Source organism: Choloepus didactylus, chromosome 19, assembly GCF_015220235.1.
Source record: "Choloepus didactylus isolate mChoDid1 chromosome 19, mChoDid1.pri, whole genome shotgun sequence".
Taxonomy (NCBI): Eukaryota; Metazoa; Chordata; class Mammalia; order Pilosa; family Megalonychidae; genus Choloepus; species Choloepus didactylus.
Window position 1 is genome coordinate 29,389,150 of NC_051325.1, and position 25,437 is coordinate 29,414,586.

Genomic DNA, 25,437 nt, shown 5'->3' on the forward strand with positions numbered 1-25,437 from the left:
CGTTTGACACTTTTAGGAGCGCTTCACTTCCATAATAAAAATAACATGCATATTTAAAGGAACTGTACTTTTCCGGGTAGAAGGCAGCGTTTCCTCCGACTGGCTTTATTTGCGTTCACTTTCCCTTGCGTGGCTGGAAACAGGCCACCCACGAAGCGGGAGGCAGAGAACGCACACAAACCAGGCACTGACCACAAGGCTGGGGGTCGGTGACCCCCGGGCCGGGGATGCCCCTCCCTGACCCCCGACTTCTCTCGCGTGCAGGTTCAGACCGCTACAAAAAGACAGGGAAACCTGCGAAACGCCACAACGCCCGCCTCCAAAGCGGCAGAGTGCTTGCCCCGCCCCCGAGCCCGCCTCCGTGCCCGCCTCCGCCCGTCGCTACCTGGTGGGGGTGGCCTCCACGCGGAGCAGGGACACGATTGGCAACGGGCTGGGGCAGCGTGGTGACGTCTCGTCACGGGGCGCAGGGGCGGAGAGCGCGCGCTCCCAGAAGCGGCCCCATTTAACGGTTGCCTACGCAGCGGACTGGACGCGCTTCTTCGTGGTCCCAGCCTTGCGGTGCTGCGTTCGCCTGATCGCTCGGATCCTTATCAAGCCAAAGCCGACGCGAAGTTCTTTCTCACAACCACATCATTGTGATTCCGCCACCATGTTCGAGGCGCGCCTGGTGCAGGGCTCCATCCTGAAGAAGGTGCTGGAAGCGCTCAAGGACCTCATCAACGAGGCCTGCTGGGACATCAGCTCGAGCGGCGTGAACCTACAGAGCATGGACTCGTCCCATGTCTCCTTGGTGCAGCTCACCCTGCGCTCTGAAGGCTTTGACACGTACCGCTGCGACCGTAATTTGGCCATGGGCGTGAACCTCACCAGGTGAGCCGGGGGCGGCGGGGAGCCCTCGCGCACCCGGTTTCCCGGTTCTTGGCGGGAGAGCCGCTGATCCCCGCCCTCATTGGCCGGCATGGACTTCCCGCGTCTTCTCATTGGCCTGCGGCGCTGAGGGGCGGGACCCAGCGGAGCGCGCGTGTCGGGAAAGCCCGCGTAGGCTGCCGCGCTAACCGGCTCTTTCCGCGCCAAAGTCACAAAGCGGGTGGTGGCGGGAAAAAACTGTTGCTAAGTTGCTTGGTCATCAAATGCCGGTGGTGGTGCATAGTAAACCTTTATCGTGGTTGGCTTGAAACCATTTTAGTAAGAATGTGCCAGTTTTTTTGGTCTTATTTCTGCAGATCCTCGGTGCGCGAAGATCCTTCTAACTTAAGGGAAATTTTCATCAGGGCAGTGGGTTTCAAGTTCATTGACAACTCTGACTACAGGATATTTTATGTTGCTATTTGGAATATGTACATATACACATGTATAAATAACACAAAAGTTTCTGAGGAATATTTATTGATACTACATGCAATGTGCCCTGATAGGTTTGCAGCACCGACTAAAGGAATTTGCAATTCGGAAAATGCTACTGTTTGGTTTTTAACCGGATGCGAAATTGCAGGTGTTGGGCGTGAGCATTTTTAGTTTAGTCCTAAGTGTACATACTGCTAAATTGCATTCCAAAATGGCTGGACCCATTTACACATCTCCAACAGTGTGTTTGTCCTCACCAAATTGTGAGATAACCAAAACAGGTGAAAAATGGTCTTGTTTTAATTGCATTAGAAATCTTAACGGTTTTTAGGAGATGGTGTTGATTTTAAACCATGTCTCTTCTGTGTTCTAGCATGTCCAAAATACTAAAATGTGCTGGCAATGAAGACATCATTACGCTAAGGGCTGAAGATAATGCTGACACTTTGGCACTAGTATTTGAAGCACCTAGTAAGTCATACGTTTTTACTGAGCTATGTTAGAAAAAACTAAAATGCAGTTTCACACTACAGCTCAAAGCTGTGAAAAATCTAAGATGTTTTTGATGGCTGTAAAATTTACATTATAATTATAAGCTTGCATCCTTCATCAGTGTTTGCTTTGTTTTGGTTTGGTTTCTTTGGTAGATCAAGAAAAAGTTTCAGACTATGAAATGAAGTTAATGGATTTAGATGTTGAGCAACTTGGAATTCCAGTAAGTATCACAAGTTTCTGATTGTTGGGCAGGCTGTACACTGTCATGCTAGTTACACAAGATGTTAATATAGTCAACACTAGTCTTACACTTCATATTTTAAAGCTTACTTCCTGACAACTTTCTAGAAATATTTCTGCTGTTACATTTTTCAAGATGGGGTTCAATGTTTGGACTAACATTGTCATTAATAGATTTTATTAAAAAAAAAAAATCTACAGGGCTAATGGGAAAACCAGGCTTATGGAACAGCACTCAAAAGCTTTGTCAGTGATATAAAATAGATGGAACCTAATAAAAGTGGTAACACATGTTACATAATTAAGACATTCATAAATAGTACAATAAATATGGCACTTTACCTTGAAAAAGATTTTAAAGCTTTGTTAGCAGAAATTTATTGGAGTTAGGTTTATCAGAATCAAAGGAAGAGATGCTTGGATGTTTTAAATGCTTTAATATCTGTTGTCTCTTGTTAGAAAGCAGTCTGGCCTTCATGAATCATTGTTCCTTTGCCATACCCTAATACTCTCTTGATACAGCCCTGATGAAGGCTGGTTAGAGGGAGGGAGGCTCTTGCTCTCTGAATAGTGCATTTACTATTAAAAGTTAAAGCTCTAATTCGGGGTTGGTTTTTTTTTGGCACAAACATTCCTATGACACACTTGTTTTATATGTGTATTTTTTGAGTGGAGTATGTTGTGATGTTACACAATGAGTACAATACCTTAAAATCAGAATATTTAAGTTCTTGTTTAGTTGTTGCTTCTTAAGGAACTAGGGTGCTAAATCTTTAATTACCAGCAATTAACTTAATTTTTTTGTTGTTTGTTTTTATAGGAACAGGAGTATAGCTGTGTAGTAAAGATGCCTTCTGGTGAATTTGCACGTATTTGCCGAGATCTCAGTCATATTGGAGATGCTGTTGTAATTTCCTGTGCAAAAGATGGAGTGAAATTTTCTGCAAGTGGAGAACTTGGAAATGGAAACATTAAGCTGTCACAAACGAGTAATGTCGATAAAGAGGAGGAAGCTGTAAGTACAATTTTTAAGTAAATAAATATTTTGAAGGAAATTGTAATACTGCCTAGTATTAGGTTAATTACAAAAATTAAAAAAATTCTAAAGAAATTCTAAGAAAACTTGTATTTCCAAATAGAACTAATTTGTGAGAAATTAAAAATATTGTTGAAACCAGCCATCCAATTTATAATTAAATCTGTGAGAAGGGAATGCAAATTCAGAGCTGCTTTTGCAAACCATAGAACAATGGTTTGTGGATCAAACCCACATGTGCTCCAAGGATAGGATTGGGAAGCTTTCTGGAGGTATTTACTCTGCTTTTATGAAATACTCAAGCATAGGACAGCACCTCAACAGAAGGATCTGGTTAGGAGTAAAATTTTGTGGTCCTATATCCAGTTGTTAGTGAGCTCCTATATAATCCTTATAATAACTTTATGTTGTAGGTCCAGTTGTCATCCCATTTTAAAGGTGGGGAAGCAGCTCAACAAGATTAAGTGACTATCTAGTCATGGGCATAGGAATAAAAAGTTGAATAGGTGAGATCTACTTGCTAATGCTAGGAAGTAGACTCCATGCAACTTGGAAAGAATTGTGACAAAAGTTAAAATACTGACTGCGTGTAAATCCCCCAATATTTTTATATTTGCGTTTAAAAGGAGACCTAGAGAACCATCAATTAACAAAGAAATAAAGAACACTCATTCCTAAATATCCCCAAAGGAAGGTTTTCCTGTGGTCCACTGACTTTTTAGATCCTTAGGGTATTTATTAACAAATAGTATTTTATAATTGTACTAAAATTTTTAAAAACTACTTGATAGCTTTTGAGTTTCAGTTGATTCTTTGTAAACCAGAGAGAGTAAAAGGTCGTAACAACAGAGGGTTGGTGGGAGGATTAAATATGATAACATGTTCAAAGTGTTTAGCACACACTGGCATATTTTAAGTTTACAGAAGTATTAGATATGATTTTCTTCTCCCTTGCCTGAGTAGTCAATCCTCATTTTAAATAAACTCAGTTTAAATGAAGATAAAAGAAAAAGCTGACTAATATCTAATAATAAAAGTCGAGGGCTAATTCTGACTTTTTTTATGTTGCTAGAGATTTGAAAGCAGACATTTTATACATACAATTAATAAAATGAACAGTTGCTTCTTTGAGCCTCTTGATTTCCCTTTATAAGGGATATTTGAACTGTAGCTAAAGTAGGGGAAACTATAAGGATGGCCCAGCCCCCATTTGGTCATCACCTGGCATTAACAGTTAACATCTGATGACCAGGCTTGCTGAATCTGTGTCCCAAATTTTATTTCCATTTTACTAACGACCTCGATATTTTTTTAATAAATCCCAACATTAGTTGATCAATAAATATTTTAGTATCTATCTGAAGTATAAATATTAAAACTTAACCACATTTAAGAATTTGATATTAAGGGATTTTTCAGTGTCTGCATTTCCAATTATTTTTAAAGTTTGTTGGAGTCAGGATTTTAATGAGATCCATACTTAGCAATTGGTTGATTTGCCCCTTAGATTTCTTTCAATCCATTTGTTTCCTCCTCACTTTCTCTTTTTCCCTCCACTACAATTTTCGTTGAAGAAATTACATTATTTGTCATGGGGTTTCCCTTACTGTGGATTTTGCCAGTTGCATCCGTGTGTGTCAACATGTTCCTCTACCCCCAAATTTCCTATAAACTGGTAATTTATCACCAGCCCTAGAAACTTAGTGATAGTCACGTTTTCTTGTTTTGAGGGTGGGGAAACAATACTTAATAGTTGGTGGTGTGTGCCTGTTTTTGAAGTATATTATAAACTAATGGGATACAACTTTTTTGATGTGTTAAATATTTTTGCTCCCTTAGGTTACCATAGAGATGAATGAGCCAGTTCAGCTGACTTTTGCACTGAGGTACCTGAACTTCTTTACAAAAGCCACTCCTCTTTCTCCTACAGTAACACTTAGTATGTCTGCAGATGTGCCTCTTGGTAAGATAAGTTTGTTGTCTCTTACATTTTTAGGTAGTGTATTGATACTTGTCAATGATTAACTATTTTCCTATCCTCTTTTCAGTTATAGAATATAAAATTGCTGATATGGGACATTTAAAGTACTATTTGGCTCCCAAGATCGAGGATGAAGAAGGATCTTAGATATAAATTAAAGAAAAGAAAACAAAGCTCTTTTTGAACTGCTTCTGAGATGCCAGCACGTCTTTTTTGTCACCAAATTTGTACCTCTGAGTACATATGTAGATACTGTTTTCTGTAAATAACCAATTTTTTTCTCTATACAGTTTAAAGTCAAATCTGGTCCTGTTAACCTAGAAATATTTCTGCCTTACCTAAAAATACTCATGATTTTTCTAACAAAAGGGTATTGACTCTAAATGCAGTTTTAAGAATGTTTTCGATTTAAATAAAGTTATCTCAATTTCAAACATCATAGGGCAGTGCCTTCATTTAGACCACTACTGTATTCAAGGGAATCCTCAGCTGAAGCTATCCTTTAATGGAAATTAAGTCTAGAGTAGCCTGATACATTTTGTGGAGGTAGCAGTAAAAAAGTACTTCAAATACAGTAAGATGTAAATCTTTTTCTGTGGTAACTAGATGGTTTGGGGGATTCATTTTGCCAAACTTACTTTGCTCTTATTCTAACAAGTTCAAGTAGTGGATGGGAGAGTAGAACAAATCCTGTGTTTCATCATTTTAGTTAGCAAAAATTAACATTTTTGGATGGTTGGTGTGCCCAAAGTTCAGAGGGCTTTGTAATAAGACTAGGGATTGCTTTACAGGATAATGTTTCTTCAGACTAGGGAATTTTTTCAAGAGTTGTGAAAGTTAATCTGTGATAAGGTCCAGGAGTCTGTTTTAAAAAAATCTCTATTATTTGAGTAAGTGACCATTTTTAGGACCCTTCTTTAAGGGATGAAGATGTCTTAAACTTCTTGCTGTTGGACCCAACCAAGAAAGTAGGAAAGCCCAGAAGTTGTTTAAAAAAAAAAAAGGCTTAAAAACATTCCCAGTAACGACTTGGCTGCAAGGTCACAAACTGGCCATACTACGTATGAGAATTGCTTTATTGTCTTTTTTTTTCCAGTGTATTTTGTCTTTAGTTGATTTAAATTACTAAAAATTTGCTCAAAAATCATCATCTGCTGTTTGCCTCGGGTGGGGGAGGGGATTGGCTGCAAAGAACCCTGATGGAACTTTATGGGATGATAGAAATGTATCTAGATCCTGGTGATGGTTCCAGAACTATGCATCTGATAAATCTCATCCTACTGTATTATATGTAAGTTATATCTTAATAAACCTGACTTTTAAAAAGTTCTTAAAAGGATTAAGTTTCAAAGCTTCATGTGCGGTGTGCTGTAAATTGTTCCTTGTGGCTGGGCCTCAACTGGACAAAGCCTAATGACCAGAAGAGGGAAACATCTGCGTGGGGCTACTCGAGAGGAGCAGTAGAATATTGACTACCAGGGTATGCAGCGTGTTCCCGTGGAAGGCTGACCGCCCTAAGCCGTGCGTTTGAGATTGGCCAGCTCTGGTCATTAGTCTGAAGACATTGGCAGCCTCGGATTCCGCCTCCGGGGGAACAACACTACATTTCCCACCCGCCCCTGAAAGGTCGGGAAGGACCCACGTAGCACGCTTACCCTGGGCATGACTATGACTCAGGTGGGCGGGGTCCCAGCAGCCAGCCCCAGTAGAGCAGGCCGGCGGCGAGCACAGGCGGCTGCGCCTCGCGAAACCACTGGGCGGCGCTCGAACCCACCAGCGCGAAAACCAATGGGCCCTCCAATCCGTCCGTGCTGGCGTAGGTTGAAAATAGAACGCGCCCTGGTAGCTGAGTGAGAAGTCGTCGCTCCCAGTGACGTCGCTCCTGGCACGCCACTTCCGGCGCCTTGCTGGTCGAGTTGGGACGGGTTGGACGGCAGTTAGGTGGGGCGTGCCATGCAGCCTCGGAGGCCTTGGCTGCCAACCGTGGGCGAGCTCTCCGCGCGCGGGCTTCCTGGTGCGGGGCTCTGGTAAGGCGTGCGTGCGGCGGCGGCGGAGCGGGAGCGCCAGCGCCCTCCTCAGCCTCTCGGCGTGGCTCAGGCTGTGCTCCCTGCAGAGCTCAAGCGCCGAGCCCTCGGTGTGGAGCGTTCTCCGCCCGGGTCACGGTTGGCCTCTTTCCAGAATCCGGTCTTGTTTACGTCTAAAATCGTGTCGATTCTTATTTCTCTTCCTGGGCAGGAAGGTAGTGTACGTGAAGGCACGTAATGCCAGGCACTGTGCTAAACGCTTTTCTAATGCTTTTGAAAGTCTTGCAACATTCAGGTGCTGAGGAAATTTGGGGGTTGCAGTGGAGCTGGTAAAAAGTTTGTGGGAACTTGGACTGGTAATTTGAAGATACTGCATTGATTTATGTTTTTCCTTTTCCCCTCTTTTAGGGTTTTTATTCTGCCACTAATAAGGATTCATCTCCCCTCTCCCTTTCCGCTTTTTAATGTTTGATTCAGGTGTATGAATAGTTACTGGCAGAGTGCGTAATTTTTAAAGAATTAAATATAACCCAGATGTGCTTAAATGCCCCCACCCCCGGTGTGTGTGGGGGGACTTACTGGTGGCTTAAACTTTAAGATTTTGTAGAGTTTACATAATCGTGTAATCGGGATTGCAACACTTGAAAACTTAGTACTTGACGTAGTTTCATCTAATCTTTCTAGAAGAGCATGTAAATCAACTTGACTCTTTTTCAGTCCTTGATTTCTGGACCAGTATTTAATTGTCAAAAAGGGACATGCGCATTTAACACCAGTTCCTTGATGCTAGTTATTTTAGGTTGATTGCAGCCCCCTTAAAACACTCTTTAATGTTCAGATTTAAGTATATGTAAGCACTTAGAACAGTGTCTGGCACCTAACAAACACTAGATGAGTACTAACTGCCACTTTTATGTGATGGTTATTTTACAAAATGTCACACCAGAGGAAGGCCAAAATTTATGTTTCCTTTTTTTTGTTTCCCTTATTGAAATATTTTTTTTTTAAATGTCTGCTAACCCCTATATGGCCATTGTTTCATTCCTGATGTCTGCCTCAATTATTTTGAACAAGCCAGATTTTTATTCAATAGTTTTGCAAAACTAAAAAAGTAATCTGGGAAATGAAATCACTGCTTTGTGTTTGAGGTGGGACAGAGAGGCAGACTTATCAGAAGACACAGGTATAGTACTTATAGCCAATAGCTTTTCCAAATTTACAAGAAGCTTTACAGATCTTTTGCATTAGGAGGATAACCTCAATCAGGGGAAGATAGGCAAAATGCTGATGTGAGTGTATTCCATTCACCTTCTCGCTCCCTGGCAAATAAGAGAATCACTTGAATACACTCTCCTCTTTTTCTAAAGCAGGGGCAGGGGCAGGCGATGCTATAGCAGGGTGATTGAAAGTGTGGACTTTGGTGTCAGGTGGACCTGGACTTAAGTCACCATCCTTCCAGCTACTTTCTATGTTTTTGGAAAAATTAGAAGGTAGGGAATGTTGGTGGCAAGATAAATATGGGGTCTGGTTCTTGGCAAGTGTCTTGGCTGTCATTCCACTGAATGCTGGAGGAAAAGCAGTCAGCAGCTGCTTAAAATTTTCTTCTCATTCTATTACCTACCTCTCCTCTTCCTGATGTTGGATGGTACATCCTTATGACAGTCTTCTCTTAAAAGTTTCACATTTCTTCCACTTAATGGAACCTGCACATCTGCATAAACATGGTAAGTGAAATGGGGGCATTTTGAGCAAAGTGACTGGCTATGTGATGTCATCTTCATACCTGCCATTTTAATGTACAGTACAAACCAGAGTGGATATATAATGAGAATGTATTTGTATTATGGGACAGTCCAGAACTCATTGGCTATAGCATACTTGTCATCTGCAGCCGATAACACTTTTTTTTGTTTTTAGACTGTAGCTGTGTCAGCTTGTTATGATGCCGTCTCGTACCAACCTGGCTACTGGAATCCCCAGTAGTAAAGTGAAATATTCGAGGCTCTCCAGCACAGACGATGGCTACATTGATCTTCAGGTAAATGTGGAAGAGAGCCAGCGAGACTGGCTGGCTATGTTTCTGTTGGGTTGGCAGGAAGACCTTCCAGGTGGGGGTTTTGCTAACTGTCCCTGGGGATTAGTGGGAATGAAGGAAGGAAACTCAGCTCTGATACCCTTTCAACCATAGCATATAGAAGAAGGGACCTTGGCAAGACAGTTTCAAACAAATATTGTCCATTTCTAAGATTTTGTATTCGTCTCATAGAATTACAGCCTGGATGCCAGAGCCATTAATTGTAGATTTTATTTAGTTTATCCGGAAAATAGTCAGCTGTGCTTTTTTAAGTAGAATTATTTTTAAGGACCATGTTACCAGTTTGTGTACACTTTAGTCAAAGCCAGTTCATCTTTTAAGGGAGAAACTAACTGCTAAAGCCAGCAGATTGTGGGAAACTTCCTTCTTTCCTGATGTCATGAGATCCAATTTATTAAAGGTATTCTTTGTGGCAAACAGTAAGTAAAACAAAAAATATTTATTAAGTTTGTATTTTACCCTGATCATTGTTTATAAAATAGTCAGTAGAATAGCATCTCCTTTTTTCTACTTCCTCTTAGAATAGAATATTCTAGGTGGAACCTATAGCCAAGGAAGAAGTAGCAGGAACTCGATTCTTTTAAATATAAATAAATCAATTACTCTTTGTACTCTTTGGACCTGCCCTTGAAGGAGAGAATTAAAAAAAAAAAAAAAAAAACAGAAAGAAAGAAAAAAAAAGGTCTGGGAAGCTTCCACGTCAATTATGGATAGATACAACCATGAGCCAAAACCTTAAAGTTTGTCTCTGAATTTTTAATGATGAATTAAACTGGTTCACAGGCAGGTTACTTGCTTCATAGAGCAGGCAATTAATGTTTTAGAAAAAACTGAAATTGCTTCTAAAGCCATTGACTATTTACTGGCTTAACTTCGAATGTCAGAAATTACTTACTCTTTCTTTACTTCTCCACAACATAGTGTTCGCACATACATTTCTGTTGATTAGTGCAGTGCCTGGTACATGGAAAGCACTTAATAACTGTATGTATATGTCAAATGAATGAATGACCATAAAGTGACTTCTGTTTCTGTAAGAAAATAGTTTGTAATGGTACAATGAATGGTCTGTAGAATGAGACTAGAACTAGAAAGGATGATATTCCACTTGGACTCCTTTGAGTAAATGCTAGAGCAATAACTGGAGCTTTTATCTCCTGCCTGTCCCTTTCCTTTCTCTCCCAAAGCTGCAGCTGAGTGGTAGGACATGCTCCAAGACAAATGAAATAACCAGTTGGTTCTTATTATCCTCCCTGCTTTAAAGTGTCTGAGCCCTGGTGTTTTCATAATGCCCTTCCTTGTCTTTTTTTCCCCCCCCCATTTCTCTTGCAGTTTAAGAAAAGCCCTCCTAAGATTCCTTATAAGGCCATTGCACTTGCCGTCGTGCTGTTTTTGATTGGCGCCTTTCTCATTATCATAGGCTCCCTCCTGCTGGCTGGCTACATCAGCAAAGGGGTAAGCATGTGGGAATGTGCCATGAGACCTTATAAATGTGGGCCAGGCTGCTCCTACATTTAAAGTCATAACTTAATATAGATTCCAGCAGAAAGAAGAAAAGGATTTTCTTTTAGATTTTGTTCTCTGATGACAAAACGTGTTTTTCTTCCTTTGAGTGACAACAAACTTCTCCCAGAGTTCCTTTGAGGTGGGTGGTGGCAGGTGGGCAACTCAGCCTCCAAGACCTTAGGCAATGTGCCTGCTATCGTAGTTTGGAACAGCAAAGCTGAGCCTGGCATCCAAGACTCCTGACTGGCTATAGCTGGGGTAGCATGCTGTCATTGTAGCTTTGCATGGCCAGAGATACAAGGGTCAGTGTTTGGAGAGAAGTGAGGTTTGTATAGGTCTGTGCCACTGACTAAGCCATGACTTTTGGCTAATGGAATAAGATCTTTTTTACATTGGGTTTGGCTGGAATTCCTGTTGAGCTTTGGTATGATACCCTAGAGACCTAAAGTAGTGTTTGGTGGTTCTTTTTCTTGGGTTGTTCCTCCTCGTACAGCATCTAAGTTCTGAACTGATTCAGACTATATAATTCACTATAGTCTGACTATAATTCCACACACACCAATCCAAGGGATGATGGTCACATCACTCCCTGGAAAGAACACAACCAAGAGCTGAAAAGTGTGGATATTATCATTGGAATTGTGAATAGTTCTCCTGTCACAATGAAATGGCTGCATATGGTTTTTAAGGAGTGTATCTGATTTGCCATTGATTCTTAGCTATTTAAAATTATTATATGGTCCCCTGAGGCTTCCCTCATGCAGTCTAAATTTGAACAGCTAACTTCAGGGCGGTCTTCAGTTAACTTGCACTTGCAGCGTGCAGTATATTAACCCCGTGGATACAATAAGGAGTCTATAAATTTTATTGTAAAAATTGAAAAAGAAGGTGCCAGGTCCCTCCCCATAGATTCCAATTCTGTAGGTCTAGGGTGGGGCATGAGAATTTGCATTTCTAACAAGTTCCCAGGTAATGCTGGTGGTCAGAGGACCTTTTTTTTTAATTTTTTAGATACGAAAGGCAATATTTTATTTAAAATGAGAAAAGAAACCACACAAATTCCAATTTTTACAAAGCCAACATGTAGCAAAACATCACAAAATCCTTAAAACAACATATTATTAATAAATTGCATAACACTTTTATAATACATTTTTACATCTTTTTAGCTGCATACTGTGATCATCTTGTCACATGCTAATGATTTTTCAATATCATTGACATAGAGAAATTGTAAAGATAAGCCTGGTTTTCCACTAGCATGATTGAAATTCATTTTAAATTTCTGATAGTTTAAAAATTTTATTTCCGTTTCATATCTTTTTTTAATTCAATTTTATTAAGATATATTCACATACCATACAATTATCCAAAGTGTACAATCTGTTATTCACAGTACCATCATATAGGTGTACATTCATTACCCCAATCTATTTTTTTAACATTTTCCTTGTACCAGAAAAAGTGAAAATAAGAATAAAAAAATAAAAGTAAAGTTGAAGCCAGTCATTCAGCATGTATTATCGCTCATCTGTTATATGTTGGGCACAGGTTCATACAAGGATGAACAAAGTCGCTGCCCTCATGAACTCCCAAAAAAGTTAAATCTGTACTGATGAAGATTCTAAACACAGTTCCTCTCCCCTTAACCTGTGATTTTTTTGCTTGTGGGAATTCCACACTAAGGAAAAAGTGGGGAACAATCAAAGTATCCAACACTGGGGTTGAGGGTGGTTAAGAAAATTGTGATACATCCATTACAAAGAATTTTTATACAACCATTATAGTTAAAATATATGAAAAGCTTTTAATATTGGCATTTGCTTGTTGTAAAAGAAACGAGAAACAGGGTACAGAGTATGGTGCATTCACAGCTGAAATATTTCAGAGAAAAGAACAGAAGGAAATAAACCAAAATAATTGTGGATGAGAATGGATACATTTTCTTCATAACTTTTGGTGCTTTACATGTTTCTACAGTTTATAATCAAGAGAGAAAACAATGTAAACTTTTTTCTTGGTAGGTTACTACCTAAAGAAAATGTTCTGAAAAGCCTAAGGTAGTGAACCAGAAATTGGGCCCATGGCTTTATTTTATCTTAAAATTTAAAACTTGTTTGGTACTAATATGTTTGCCTCCTTCTGCCACCAGGGGGCAGACCGGGCCATTCCCGTCCTGATCATTGGCATCCTGGTGTTCCTGCCGGGTTTTTACCACCTGCGCATCGCCTACTATGCATCCAAAGGCTACCGGGGTTACTCCTACGATGACATTCCAGACTTTGATGACTAGCACCCATCTCGGCCCAGAGAAGAGTCACGGATGGGACTGAGCCCAGCTTTAAGACAATGGGCAAAAACTGGCTGTGGGCTAAGAAATTCTGTAGTGTGCAGCTGTTTAACAAAATTCTGGCCAGATTTTATGGGTCCATCCCAAAGATGTTAACTGAGCTTACAATTAGCTAACTAGGGCATGCTTTATTTTCCATCTCCTGGCACTGGCAAAAGCTCCTGATGAGTTTTTCCACTTGAATTTATCATGGAAGAATAACATTGTTAATTGTATAGGGAAGCAGGAAGTTATTCTGTAGTGGAAAGTGTTACCACCACCACCCTTTTTAGAGTTGAGTGTTTCTTTTAAATAGTCCTCATTCTCAAATTGTTCTTGTGACAAATGGAAAAATGCGGTATTTATAATTTCTTATTTCTAAGTAATTTATTTTGAAAATTTCTAAGTATCTTATCTCCTACACTTATCTCTAACTTTGTATTCCAGGATTGACCTTGGTAAAATCAGATATTAATGTGGGTGCATCTGTAGTATATTTACTTAATTTCTTATTGACAGCAACCAGGAAATTTTAAAACCTCAGAGCAGGTTTTCAAAATGTAAACACTTTTCCACCAGTCCTTGTCCAGTTTTGATGTGGTTTGCCGAAAGGATGGCCAGCATATGGTTTGGGTCATTCTGTCCTTTTATAAATCAAGATATTTATATCATGCCTTTAAGGACTGGAATTTTGGTTGTTTCCTAATGAAAAATGTAGAAAAGTGGTTACTTCAAGTTTTACAACCCCCTTGTTAGCCCCTTGTAATATTATGGCCTTCTGCTGAAGATGGAAAGACTGGGTCTAGATCACTAGAGGACTAAACTGGCTTAGTGTGATTCTGTTTTCTAGCTTGCAAAAAGTGACTTGTATTCAAAAGGAATTAAAATGGCAAATCCAAACCATGGGCTTAAAATGAGTTAACTTTAAATATATTTCAGAAACGTTTTAATGATTTTATGATATTTTTTATTTCAATATCAAGACTACCTTTGTTTTTAGGTAGCTGACATTGTTGGTCAGACTCTACTGACCAAAAGTCATTCTCTTACTCCAAGTTTTGGGCCTGATGGACTAGAAGTATCATCAACTGATACTTGGAAGGCTGTGGATAGAACAAGTTTTTCAAAGAAAAAGAGGTCAGTTTTGGATGTGTTAAATTTAACATGTCTATTCAACATCCAGTTGGAGCTGTTGAGTAGACAGTTGTGATGTCTGTGGCCGTAATTCAGGGTGGGGAGGTCTGGGCTAGAAATTATCAGCATTGACAAATCGAAAAGCCATGGGAGTAGATATCATCACCATGGGAGGACTCAGGAAATGAGGGACAAGGAGAGTGTGACCTGAGGCCAACTCTAAGGTTAGGCACATTTGGTAATTAATGGGAGGGTAGGCTAAGGATTCTAGTCCCCTACTTAAAGTTCTTGGGCCTTGACAATGAAGATGCGAGGAAATGTATAAAACTTTATCCTGGGCATTGTTTGCAAGACAAAACTCAGGCTGGAAGGTTTGGGCCAAACTTTTTATAAAAGTAATGATGCTGCTGGTAAGAAAAAAAAATCAAAATAGAACAGTAGCTATAAAGTGAAAAGTAAAGATCTGCTCACCTGGCCTCATTTGCCAAGGTTGTTCAGCTTAGAAATATTGTAAGCACATAAACAAATAGATGTTTGTTTTTTAATTAAACCTGGATCCCACCGTATGGTCCTATAATTTCTTTTTTTCGACTTAAATCTGTTTTGTACATCTTTCCGTATACATTCATGGAGATCAGCCACATTCTTTTTAATGTATAGGATAAGTATGGTTTTCCCTCATATTCCTGTAATCATAGAGTTCTAAGAGAAGAAACCAGAGAAGTCAGATCTCACCAACTTCCTACCTGGGGCAGGAATCCCCTAAGATATCTCCTGATAAATGGCCCTTGCTGTTCTATTTGAACATTCAGTGTTCATAATCTTATTTCAGTTGGTATTGTTATGGAATTACCTTTTAGTAAGCCAAAATCGGACTCCCTGTAACTATGCCTTGTCCATAATTGTATCCTCTGGTACTGTATAGAAAAGATCTAAACCTCCGTAATAATGGTGAACATTTCTTGAGTTCTTTGCCAGACATTGTGCCAAGTATTTTCATCATGTATTCTATTTTATGTTAATTCTTGGAAAAACCTTGAGTTAGGTAAGATTCTTAGCTAATAGGTAAGGTATTTGGGATTCAATTTTAGGCAAAGGCTGAATTCCCTTTACCATGTGTGAAAGCCAAATGCCTTTTGGGGCTTGGCAAGTAAAAAATGAGGGAGGGGGTGATGGAGGTCAATTGTCACATGTATATTTTACATAATAGTACTCCTACCCCTTTCATAATTGCTAGTCAAACCATGTGCCATTACTTTATATGTATTTCCGTATTTGAGACTACTAATAGAGCGTCCATTAATCTTTTCCAACCAACAATGCTCCCCTGTTGCTTCAGCTGTTCTCCATATGATGAAGATTACAGATCCATTGCCACTCGTGGGTATCCTTTGATGAGCTTCACCCAGTCACTGTAGCAGAAACATACTGACTGCTTCCTATATGCCAGGAATTATATTATGTGTTGGGAATACATCAGGAAAAGATGTGGCATGGTCAATGAGCAGTGTTTGCAAACTAGTGGCCATAGACACTGGCCTGCATTTTGTTTTTAAAAATGGAAATGCTCAGGAGATGGAAGAAGATGGCGGCATAGAGAGGAGTGGAAGCTAGTTTGTACCCCTGGAACAAGTAATAAACAACCGGGAACAACTGGTAGATAATCTGCAATAACTGCAGGGGAACAAACGTGACTGTCCACTCATCATACACCAACCTGAATTGGGAGGAATGCCTGAGATTGCAGCATAAAATCTGTAAGTAAAAACTGCAGATCCAAGCCAGGAGCCCCCTCCCCCCATGGCCCAAACCGCAAAGCCTCGCGGTGCTAGAGGGCAGTACTCTCCAAGCATCCAAATATAGCTCAGCTGAGCTCCACCTGGGGTTTTAATTAACAAAAGTGGACTGTTCAATACAAGCTCAATACAAGCTATGAATCCCTGACAAGCAGACGGAGGCTTTTGGTGGTGACTGACCTTGGAGAGCCGGAGGGTGGCCACAGACTGGTCCTGAAGGGGGCTTTCTGTCCCTTTTTCAGCTCAGTGGAGAAAGCCTCAGCCATTTTCAGTTCCCAGCTCTCTGACCCAGACAAGGGTGGAGATAGCACAGGCCAAGAGAGAGTATTCAAATTCTAATGACCTCTCCCTAGGGGGAGTATCTTCCCTAAGAGGAAAGCGGTGTGGCCCAGCTTTACTACCCACCTTCCATTTAGAACCAGACCCCAGAGCCTGGGGGAAAACAGCCTCAGGCCACACCTGCTTACACCAGTCTGGAGCTACACCTGACAGGCGCCATCTGCTGGGCAGAAAAGCACAGTGACTTGAGGCCTCACAGGGTGTCCCAATATTCTAAGATTCTCAGGGAAACCAGACACTATTCCCTCCTTCCAAAACCTGAGCCCGTTCGGGTGTGGGTAAACCTGATTGTGGTAACCAAGGAAACCAGATGTCTAGACAACAGAAAACTACATACAACCTACACTAAGAAAAATGAAGTTATTGCCCAGTCAAAGGAACAAATTTATACTTCAACTGAGATACAGGAATTTAAACAACTAATGCTAAATCAATTCAAAAAGTTTAGGGAAGATATGGCAAAAGAGATGAACTGTATAATGAAAACACTGGGCATACATAAGATATAAATTGATAGTTCAAAAAAACAACTGGCAGAATCTATGGAAATGAAAGGCACAACACGATGAAAGACACAATGGAAGCATACAACAGTAGATCTCAAGAGGCAGAAAAAAACACTCAGGAACTGGAGAACAAGGCACCTGAAAGCCTACACAAAAAAGAATAGAGAAAATGGAAAAATATGAGCAATGTCTCTGTGAACTTAAGGACAAAACGAAATGCAGGAAGGTACATGTCATTGGTGTCCCAAAAGGAAAAGAGAAGGGAAAAGGGGAAGAAGCAATAATAGAGGAAATAATCAATGAAAATTTCCCTTCCCTTATGAAAGACATAAAATTACGTATCCAAGAAGCACACCCCAAACAGAATAGATCTGAATACACCTACACCAAGACACTTAATCAGATTATCGAACGTCAAAGCAGAGAGAATCCTGAAAGCAGCAAGAGTAAAGCGATCCATCACAAAGGAAGCTTGGTAAGACTATATGCGGATTTCTCAATAGAAACCATGGAGGCAAGAAGGAAGTGGGGTGATATATTTAAGATACTGAAAGAAAAACCACAAACCAGGAATCCTATATCTGGCAAAACTGTCCTTCAAATATGAGGGAGAGCTTAAAATATTCTCTGACAATGACAGTTTGTGAACAAGATACCTGCTCTACTGGAAACACTAAAGGAAGCACTGCAGACAGAAAGGAAAAGACAGGAGTGAGAGGTTTGGAAAACAATTTTAGGAAATAGTAGCACAGCAATGTAAGTACACTGAACAAAGATGACTGAGTATGGTTGAAAGAGGAAGGTTGGGACCATGTGGGGTACCAGAACCGAAAGAGGAAAGATAAAGACTGGGACTGTATAACTCAGTGAAACCTAGGGTGCTCAACAATTGTAATAAAAGGTACAAATATGTTGGTTTTTTTTTTTTTTTTTTAATGGAAAGGCTCACTTGATCTTGATTTTTAGCTTTTCTTGAAATGCCAGTGGATAGCTGTCTGACTGAGGCTGCACCCAGCTGGAGCAAGATAGAACGGCTTTAGCTGAGTGTGATTGTCCAGTTCACTACAATCCCCACCACTGCTTGGTTACTTTTGTACCCCGCCTGCTGATTTTCCTCATTAGGGAAAAGAGTGCCTCTCACCCCTCTTGCAAAGTCTGGCACAGTGCTTGTATGCACTGATATTTGTCAAATGAAGAACCAAAATCTAGAGTGCATTTCCGTCCCAGGACTCTCTTCCTTTGCGATGTGGACAGGTGGACTGCTATCGTTTGATTCAGACTTCCTCGTTGACCCTCTGTCAGCTGCCTGCCTGGCAAGCCAGCTTTTCTGTAGCCAAATTTGGTGCTACCTGGTGAGTCAAGCCTCTGCCTGCACCCTCTGTGCTCGGGACAGTGAGCCAGGTTCATGGCCACCTGCAAGTCCCTTCTCCAGGCTCATTTGACACCCCTGCCAGCTGATACAGGAGCCGCCTGTTGTGTGTGGCAAGGGAATGTGGTACAGTGACCACAGTGTTGACTCTGCTGACCTTTTTTGAAGGGTCATATCCAGAGCATTCCACCTCATTTACCTGCATCTGTCATCTAAATCCCCCTCCTGAGACTTCCTTCCTAGATTCCACCCCCTAAGCTCTTGCTAGCTGCCAGGGCTCACAGGTGTGTGGTTTGGTTGGTGTCAGAGTGGGAAGGACACAGGCCCTGATTCTTAATAGGTACAAGGTATTGGGCAAATCACCTCCTCGAACCTCAATTTTCTTATCTGTAAAGTGGGGATGAACCAGGTCCTACCTCATGGGGTAATTGTTGAGGATTAAATATGCTTCAGAAAGGTGCTTTGCACAGAGCCTGGCACATAGCCCTGAGGAAGTGAAAGCAAAGGTCACTCCTTTGGCTTCAGGGAGCATGCCTGGGGCAAGGCAGAGGAGGAGGGGAGAGGGCCCATCTATCCCCCTGGGGCCATCCTGAGGAACCTGCTGTTCATGCGCTGAACTCTACCCTGCAACCAGCATGGAACTTGATGCCGGTTCAGGCAAGACTCCCTTCTTAACAGCCTGTTAGAATGGGTATTAGGAAGGCTCTCGCACCTGACCCTTTTCCGTCGTGCTGCCAGGCCTGGAAGGTTGTGTACTCCCTCCCTTCTCTGGAACAAAAGGGGAAGGGTAGAGTGGGGGAAGGACCAAAGCCACCAGGTGGGCCAAAGAGACCCCTGCTCAGGAAGGCCCTGCAGGGAAGGCCCTAAAGACAAAAGGTGGTGTGCCTGGAGCATCCTCACACCACCTCTTCCTGGAGCTTGTTCTCCACCTCCCCCTTCTCCACACAGTCCCTATTTTCACCTCTTTTCCTTTTGCACTTTCCCCTCAGACTCACTTTGACCAGCAGCAGCACCTAGGAGCTTATTAGGAATGTAGAATTTCAGGCCTGCTCCAGTCACAGTAAATCAGAACCTGTGTTTTTTACAAGATCCCCAGGGAGTTCGTTGCACATCACTGTTTGAGAAGCACTGATCTGGGGCACCCTGGCCTTCCTAGTCCGTTTCCTCCCTTTGGGAATGGACCTCCTCAGAGTCCAATGGACAGCGCCATCTTTGTTCTAGGCTCAGCTATAGAGGCTGAGAATGTGTGTGGAAACAATGGAAATAAGTTTTGGTGCTCTGAAGGCCAGGATAAAGGAACAATGTATAACATATGGCTCAGGAGCTTACCCGGGACACAGGAGGGTGCTGGCTTTCCTACCTGTCTCCGTGGGTGTCTTATGCCTCCATTTTTTCTTTCCTCTGTCTTCCACCTCTAACTTGAGAAAAGCCAACTAGAAAATGCTCCAAACGAGGGGGAAAGTTCGTGGCCAAGATTCTAATCCTTTCAGAGGATTTTCTCTAGGATTAATAGCTACAGAGTTTGCCCTGAGACACCACCCACTGGGGCAGTGTCCTCCTACAGCTGAGCCAATAAAAATGACAGCAGACACACTGACGCAGTCTGAAAGGCTTGTGACCTGGCAGAATTGGGCCATAGTGACAAGGAGATGACCTGAGAGAGGGGCAACCACAGGAAGCCTGTGGTTGAGTCATGCCACCTATCTCTGGCTGTACTCTGAAAATTTTAAGCCTGAACAGCTTACTGACAGGTTACTTGCTGAGAGCTCCAAGATTTCCTTCCTGGGGATTTCAGAAAATGCCAGTGAGGCCAAAAGAGACATGACATAATGCTAACCCAATGTCAAGGACTCCTGCTCATTCTGAACATTGACTCAAAACGGTCTTCCACTGCGTTGCTTTCTCTGTCCTCCAGCAAGGGGCAAGGGAGCCATCCCTTTCCTCCAGTCTTACCTGACCAGACTGGCAGTAAAAGAGCTTATCTTCTCAATGGGCAGAGATTAAGATTTTGCAATCTAGGAACAAAAAACAAGGAGGCAGGCACAAAGTCTGTCAAGTCATGTAGGGAGTTGGCAGGGTGGACCCATGTTTGCCTATCAAGTCATGGGTCACTGAAACGTGAAGCCTGAGATTACTTGGGGGCAATAATATCTCCTTATTAAAACAATTCAATTTAAATATTAACCAAAAAAAGTGGACCGGAGAGCATTAAAAGCAGCTCTACCTTGATACCATGTCTTAACTATTATCAGTCACAGTTTTAATCATAACCTTGTTTGTAGCTCCAGGCTTTGATTGGAATTTACTTGTTAGTTCACCTTGAATCCTCCTTTTAAGTTCACTCATGAACTATTTTTGTGCACCTACTATGGCATCAAAGAAAAGTCATCCACCATGCCTTTTCTCCAAAAATTTGCAACATACTTAAGGAGAAAGAGATCCTTACTTGAACTAGCTAAATAAGTATGGTAAATAGTATTAATAATCAGTAAATTAGAAAACTGTGTTTCTGGTAAGTGGATTAGAGAAGAGAGACACAGCAGGCTCTGAAATGTCTGGTTGAGATGGGGCTCAAGGTAGATCATGGGCAGGTGGGTAGGGGGAGTTGGGCTGGCCTAAAGCTGGAATGGGTACTGTGGACTGAGGCCCACAGGCTGGGCATTGGAAGAATTGGGGGATAAGGTTGACTAGATAACATGGAACAAGGTTATAACCTACTAAGGAATGAGGAACTTGGGTGGTTTTCTTTTTAGTTTTCTTTTTCTCAAGATTATCATTGCACATACATTAGTTCCATGAGGCTGCTCATTATGAAAAACAACAGCCCTTTGCAATCCCTCCTCCCTCTTCCCGCCATAGAAAACTACTCTTGACTCTTGCAGCTGAATCTTTTTGTGTTGACTTCAATATTTCCACATAAAATATTTATTTCCACTTCATGATTTTTCAGGGTTAGGCCTTATCAACTGACTTATCCCGTGAAAGATGGCAATTTAGCTCTCTTCTTTCTTCACCCCCTATGTGAAGTCGGAATGGTAAATAGCTTTACTAATCATCTTGGTTTGCTTGAACTTACATTTTACCCAGGAAAATACAAAGAACAAACAGAGGACAACTGAGGCTGGCTGACATGCCAAAGATCCCTTGCATTGCCAAAAGAGACTCCTGCTCTTGCTGTAAGAAAACTAATCAAATTGATGCCAGCAAATCTGCTGATCTTCACCAAATAGCTGCAAACCTTACATAAACAATCCTGCTTGTGTGGGTTGCTAATTAACGGACTATGACCTAAAGACACCCTACTCCAGACAACTCATGTCCCCCTTGCAGTTCACATAGCTCATACTTCCCTCACAACTCACGTGTCCCTCACCCCTTTCTATCCCTCCATATCCTCCCTTTATCCCAAGCAGCCTTTTGAACTGCCTCCCTGTACCCAGCCCTTTTGAGCAGTAACCTCTTTTTTTGGTGCTGCTCCAGCATGCATTCTACTTGAGCCCAATAAATTTTTTCTGTACTTTGGTTTTCAGAGTCTGTTTGTTCTGTTTTCAGTTAACAGTCTGGTGTCAGAAGTGGGATTCAAAGGCAGACGCCAGGACGGCGGCTCAGAGAAGAGTGTGGTACCAGCAGGAATCCTTTGTGTTCCATCTTCTCTGGGTTTGTAGTCTGGCTACCTCAGCTAGCCCCTTTCGGATCTTTGAACTTCTGGTATGTTGCAGTTGCGGTCAAATCCATTTGTGGAGCTGAAGTCTGGTTGGGCCCTCTGTTATGGTCTCTGTTGTTTTTGGCTGTCAGGCAAGAGAATTCTCTACTGTTTCTCTGACTATGAGAAACAGTCGGTCAGTCTATCTGTTTTGTTGAGCAAATAACCTGATAAGGCCTTTTCAGGTTCATTACTGAGCCACCTGTTTCGTTTCATTACTTGTGGGGTAATGGGTAATCAACAGTCAACTGAAGCCCACTTTGGAGAACCTCCCGTCCAAACGTATATATCTATAAGAATCTTATTATATGTGTAAGAATTTGAATGTCAACATTTGCAACTGTCCTAATAAATGAGTTAAACTAACCTCTGATGAGCCTAAATTTACACAGCCACAAAGGACTTGTTTTGATCCATTTAGACTTAATTATCTCAAGGAGAAAGTTAGCCCCAAATTTAAAATCATTTGCTAAATGGAATGCTTTTAACAAATAGCTCCTAAAGACCACTGAAAGGGAACATAAAGCTCAATTAGAATAAATTAAGGACACAATGTAGAACTTAAAAACTAACCCACCTGAGAGAGAGACCGAGAGATGGAAATGGACAAACGGATTCATTTAGAGCTGCAGAACAGGATGCCCTCTGATGTAAAAGAGCTTGTCCTGGACAACTGTCCGTCAAATGAAAGCAAAATTGAAGGCCACACAGATGAATTTGAAGAACTGGAGTTCTTAAGTATAATCAACATAGGCCTCACCTCAGTTGCAAACTTACCAAAGTTAAACAAACTTAAGAAGCTTGAACTAAGTGATAACAGAATCTCAGGGGGCCTGGAAATACTGACAGAAAAGTGTCTGAATCTCACACATCTAAATTTAAGTGGCAACAAAATTAAAGACCTCAGCACAGTAGAGCCACTGAAGAAGTTAGAAAACCTCAAGAGCTTAGACCTTTTTAATCATGAGGTAACCAACCTGAACGACTACCAAGAAAATGTGTTCAAGCTCCTACCACAACTCACGTATCTCAATGGCTACAACCGGGATGACAAGGAGGCCCCTGACTCGGATGCTGAGGGCTACATGGAGGGCCTGGATGATGAGGAGGAAGACAAAGATGAGGAAGAGTATGATGAAGATGCTCAGGTAGTGGAAGATGAGGAAGATGAAGAGGAAGAAGGTGAAGAGGAGGATGTTAGTGGAGAGGAGGAGGAGGATGAAGAAGGTTATAATGATGGGGAAGTAGATGACGAGGAAGATGAAGAAGATCTTGATGAAGAAGAAAACGGTCAAAAGCGAAAACGAGAACCTGAAGATGAGGAAGAAGATGATGACTAAGTGGAATAACCTATTTTGAAAAATTCCTATTGTGATTTGACTGTTTTTACCCGTATTCCCCCCGTCCCAAATCCCACCCCCCAAAACTTATTTTTTTCTGATTGTAACGTTGCTGTGGGAACAAGAGGGGAAAAGTGTACTGAGGGTTGCGGGGGGAGGGAGGTGGAATAAAATACTATTTTTACTGCCACTCTTTAAAAACAAACAAACAAACAAACAAAAAACTAACCCACCTAACCCAGCCCCAATGTTCCTGTTCAAAATCAAATCCTTTGTACCCTGGACCCTAAGCATGAGCTAGGGTAGGGAACCTGCAGGAGTAATCCTGGGGTGGCCTGCTTCTTTGATGTGGGGAGAGGTCACCCAATTTCTTGTCTGCTGTGAACCTTGCCATGAGTATAAGGACACCCCAAAACTGCCTGAAGGAATAGAGCACATGTTACAAAAACAGAAAATTAAAGGAAGAGCTACAGCTAGAAAGAGATGCAGATTTCCACCTCAGCTTTAGTGATAGGCTTGTGGGGACAGCTAGGTAAGAGAGAGAATGATATAGAGGTGCTAGCCCATCAGTTCTTAAAATTAAGCGATTGAAATAAAAGACCCAGCCAAAAGTTAGAGCGATGTTAGCTAAAAAGAACTGGGCTCCAAAAACCTAGAATACCGGAGAGGACATCAAGAAATAACCAATACTTACCCTGTTTGCAAAGGCACAATAAAGTTGCATCTTAGAGACTATTGGCAGCAAAGCCAATAATAAACCTAATTTAACACACACAACCAATACAATTAAAGAATTAGCAAAAATGCAAATTATCAAACCAACGCACAGTCCCTTTAACAGCCGTGTTTGGCCAGTAAATAAAACTATAGTTGTAAGGGAATACTCTGCCAGGAAATTAATTGAATTGGGGAAAACTCAAACAGATGCTTTAGCCTGCATCTGCCTAATATGCCCCACACCTGCTGAGGAGGCTGCCCTATGATTACATAAAAATAGTGGGTGGGCATAGAGGAAGGCAAAGGATTTAAGAATCTCTTTTAAATACTCTGAATTAATAACTGTAATGCAAGATTGTGAAACTTGTTCCCAGGTTCACCCTCACTCAGTGCCCTATGGTTGTGGGCATATACATAAAGCTAATATGCCCCTACATACAACAAAACTGTAAAGACAAAATTCCTTCATAGACTTCAAAATTCACATAAAATTTAAATCACTGCTTTTTGAGGGACAGTGTAATACCTATACGTGCCATCAATTCTTGTTAAAGATTGTATATTTCTGTTTCAAAAAATGCATTAACTAAAGTGTTTTAAGTATTTAGCATTATTCTAACAATTTGATTTTGATGGTAATTATATGTTTTAAATGATTTCTTGAAAACAATTTCTAGAATCATTTTAGCAACTTAAGTATGTAAGGTATGCAGAATGTGTTCTTCTTAAAGGAAAAGGAAAGTAATTTTGTCCTAAATGTTGTGGAGTGAGGGAAGGAAAATGTAGGACAAAACCTGAATGGATATAGAAAGTTGTGGAAAGTTCGTGGAAAAGGAAATCTTTCTTATGGTCAAAGTTGGGTAAGAGTTAATGAGTCTATCTATAAATTTTTTTTTTTAAATCTTCATTTTATTGAGATATATTCACATACCACGCAGTCATACAAAACAAATCGTACATTCGATTGTTCACAGTACCATTACATAGTTGTACATTCATCACCTAAATCAATCCCTGACACCTTCATTAGCACACACACAAAAATAGCAAGAATAATAATTAAAGTGAAAAAGAGCAATTAAAGTAAAAAAGAACACTGGGTACATTTGTTTGTTTGTTTGTTTGTTTCCTTCCCCTATTTTGCTACTCATCCATCCATAAACTAGACAAAGGGGAGTGTGGTCCTTATGGCTTTCACAATCCCGTTGTCACCCCTCATAAACTACATTTTTATACAATTGTCTTCGAGATTCATGGGTTCTGCATTGTAGTTTGGTAGTTTCAGGTATCTACCACCAGCTACTACCCCAATTCTTTAGAACCTAAAAAGGGTTGTCTAAATTGTGCGTTAGAGTGCCCACCAGAGTGACCTCTCGGCTCCTTTTAGAATCTCTCTGCCACTGAAGCTTATTTCATTTCCTTTCATATCCGCCTTTTGGTCAAGAAGATGTTCTCCATCCCACGATGCCGGGTTGACATC

The 25,437-nt window shown here is 41.2% G+C and overlaps 3 protein-coding genes across 8 annotated transcripts; all 3 read left to right on the forward strand.

Moving 5' to 3' along the window:
- Positions 1-492: 492 nt before the first annotated feature.
- On the forward strand, positions 493-6,425 carry PCNA (proliferating cell nuclear antigen). Its single transcript, XM_037811816.1, has 6 exons — positions 493-873; positions 1,721-1,818; positions 1,995-2,062; positions 2,903-3,097; positions 4,958-5,081; positions 5,167-6,425. The coding sequence occupies exons 1-6, from the start codon at positions 653-655 to the stop codon at positions 5,244-5,246; spliced, it is 786 nt and encodes a 261-aa protein (XP_037667744.1). The 5' UTR covers positions 493-652; the 3' UTR covers positions 5,247-6,425.
- Positions 6,426-6,974: 549 nt separating this feature from the next.
- Positions 6,975-14,764, forward strand: TMEM230 (transmembrane protein 230). Of its 4 annotated transcripts, none has more exons than XM_037811817.1 (4): positions 6,975-7,126; positions 9,041-9,161; positions 10,551-10,673; positions 12,877-14,764. In XM_037811817.1, the coding sequence occupies exons 2-4, from the start codon at positions 9,063-9,065 to the stop codon at positions 13,015-13,017; spliced, it is 363 nt and encodes a 120-aa protein (XP_037667745.1). In that variant the 5' UTR covers positions 6,975-7,126; positions 9,041-9,062; the 3' UTR covers positions 13,018-14,764. The 4 variants fall into 4 exon arrangements, with proteins under 4 accessions (XP_037667745.1, XP_037667747.1, XP_037667746.1 ...); XM_037811819.1 differs by lacking the exon at positions 6,975-7,126 and adding an exon at positions 7,318-7,338; XM_037811818.1 differs by lacking the exon at positions 6,975-7,126 and adding an exon at positions 7,433-8,847.
- A 7,591-nt stretch (positions 14,765-22,355) lies between these two features.
- On the forward strand, positions 22,356-23,424 carry LOC119515781 (acidic leucine-rich nuclear phosphoprotein 32 family member A-like). 3 transcript variants are annotated; one of them, XM_037811947.1, is made up of 2 exons: positions 22,356-23,048; positions 23,118-23,424. In XM_037811947.1, the coding sequence occupies exons 1-2, from the start codon at positions 22,497-22,499 to the stop codon at positions 23,238-23,240; spliced, it is 675 nt and encodes a 224-aa protein (XP_037667875.1). In that variant the 5' UTR covers positions 22,356-22,496; the 3' UTR covers positions 23,241-23,424. The 3 variants fall into 3 exon arrangements, with proteins under 3 accessions (XP_037667875.1, XP_037667876.1, XP_037667874.1); XM_037811948.1 differs by having other exon boundaries at positions 22,356-22,710; positions 22,834-23,424; XM_037811946.1 differs by having other exon boundaries at positions 22,356-23,424.
- Positions 23,425-25,437: the final 2,013 nt, after the last annotated feature.

Coding starts and splice junctions, on each gene's coding strand:
- PCNA (XM_037811816.1), top strand. CDS start 653: ATGTTCGAGGCGCGCCTGGTGCAGGGCTCCATCCTGAAGAAGGTGCTG. Junction 874..1,720: donor ATGGGCGTGAACCTCACCAG/GTGAGCCGGGGG, acceptor TCTGTGTTCTAG/CATGTCCAAAATACTAAAAT. Junction 3,098..4,957: donor TCGATAAAGAGGAGGAAGCT/GTAAGTACAATT, acceptor TTGCTCCCTTAG/GTTACCATAGAGATGAATGA.
- TMEM230 (XM_037811817.1), top strand. CDS start 9,063: ATGATGCCGTCTCGTACCAACCTGGCTACTGGAATCCCCAGTAGTAAA. Junction 9,162..10,550: donor ATGGCTACATTGATCTTCAG/GTAAATGTGGAA, acceptor TTTCTCTTGCAG/TTTAAGAAAAGCCCTCCTAA. Junction 10,674..12,876: donor CTGGCTACATCAGCAAAGGG/GTAAGCATGTGG, acceptor TTCTGCCACCAG/GGGGCAGACCGGGCCATTCC.
- LOC119515781 (XM_037811946.1), top strand. CDS start 22,497: ATGGAAATGGACAAACGGATTCATTTAGAGCTGCAGAACAGGATGCCC.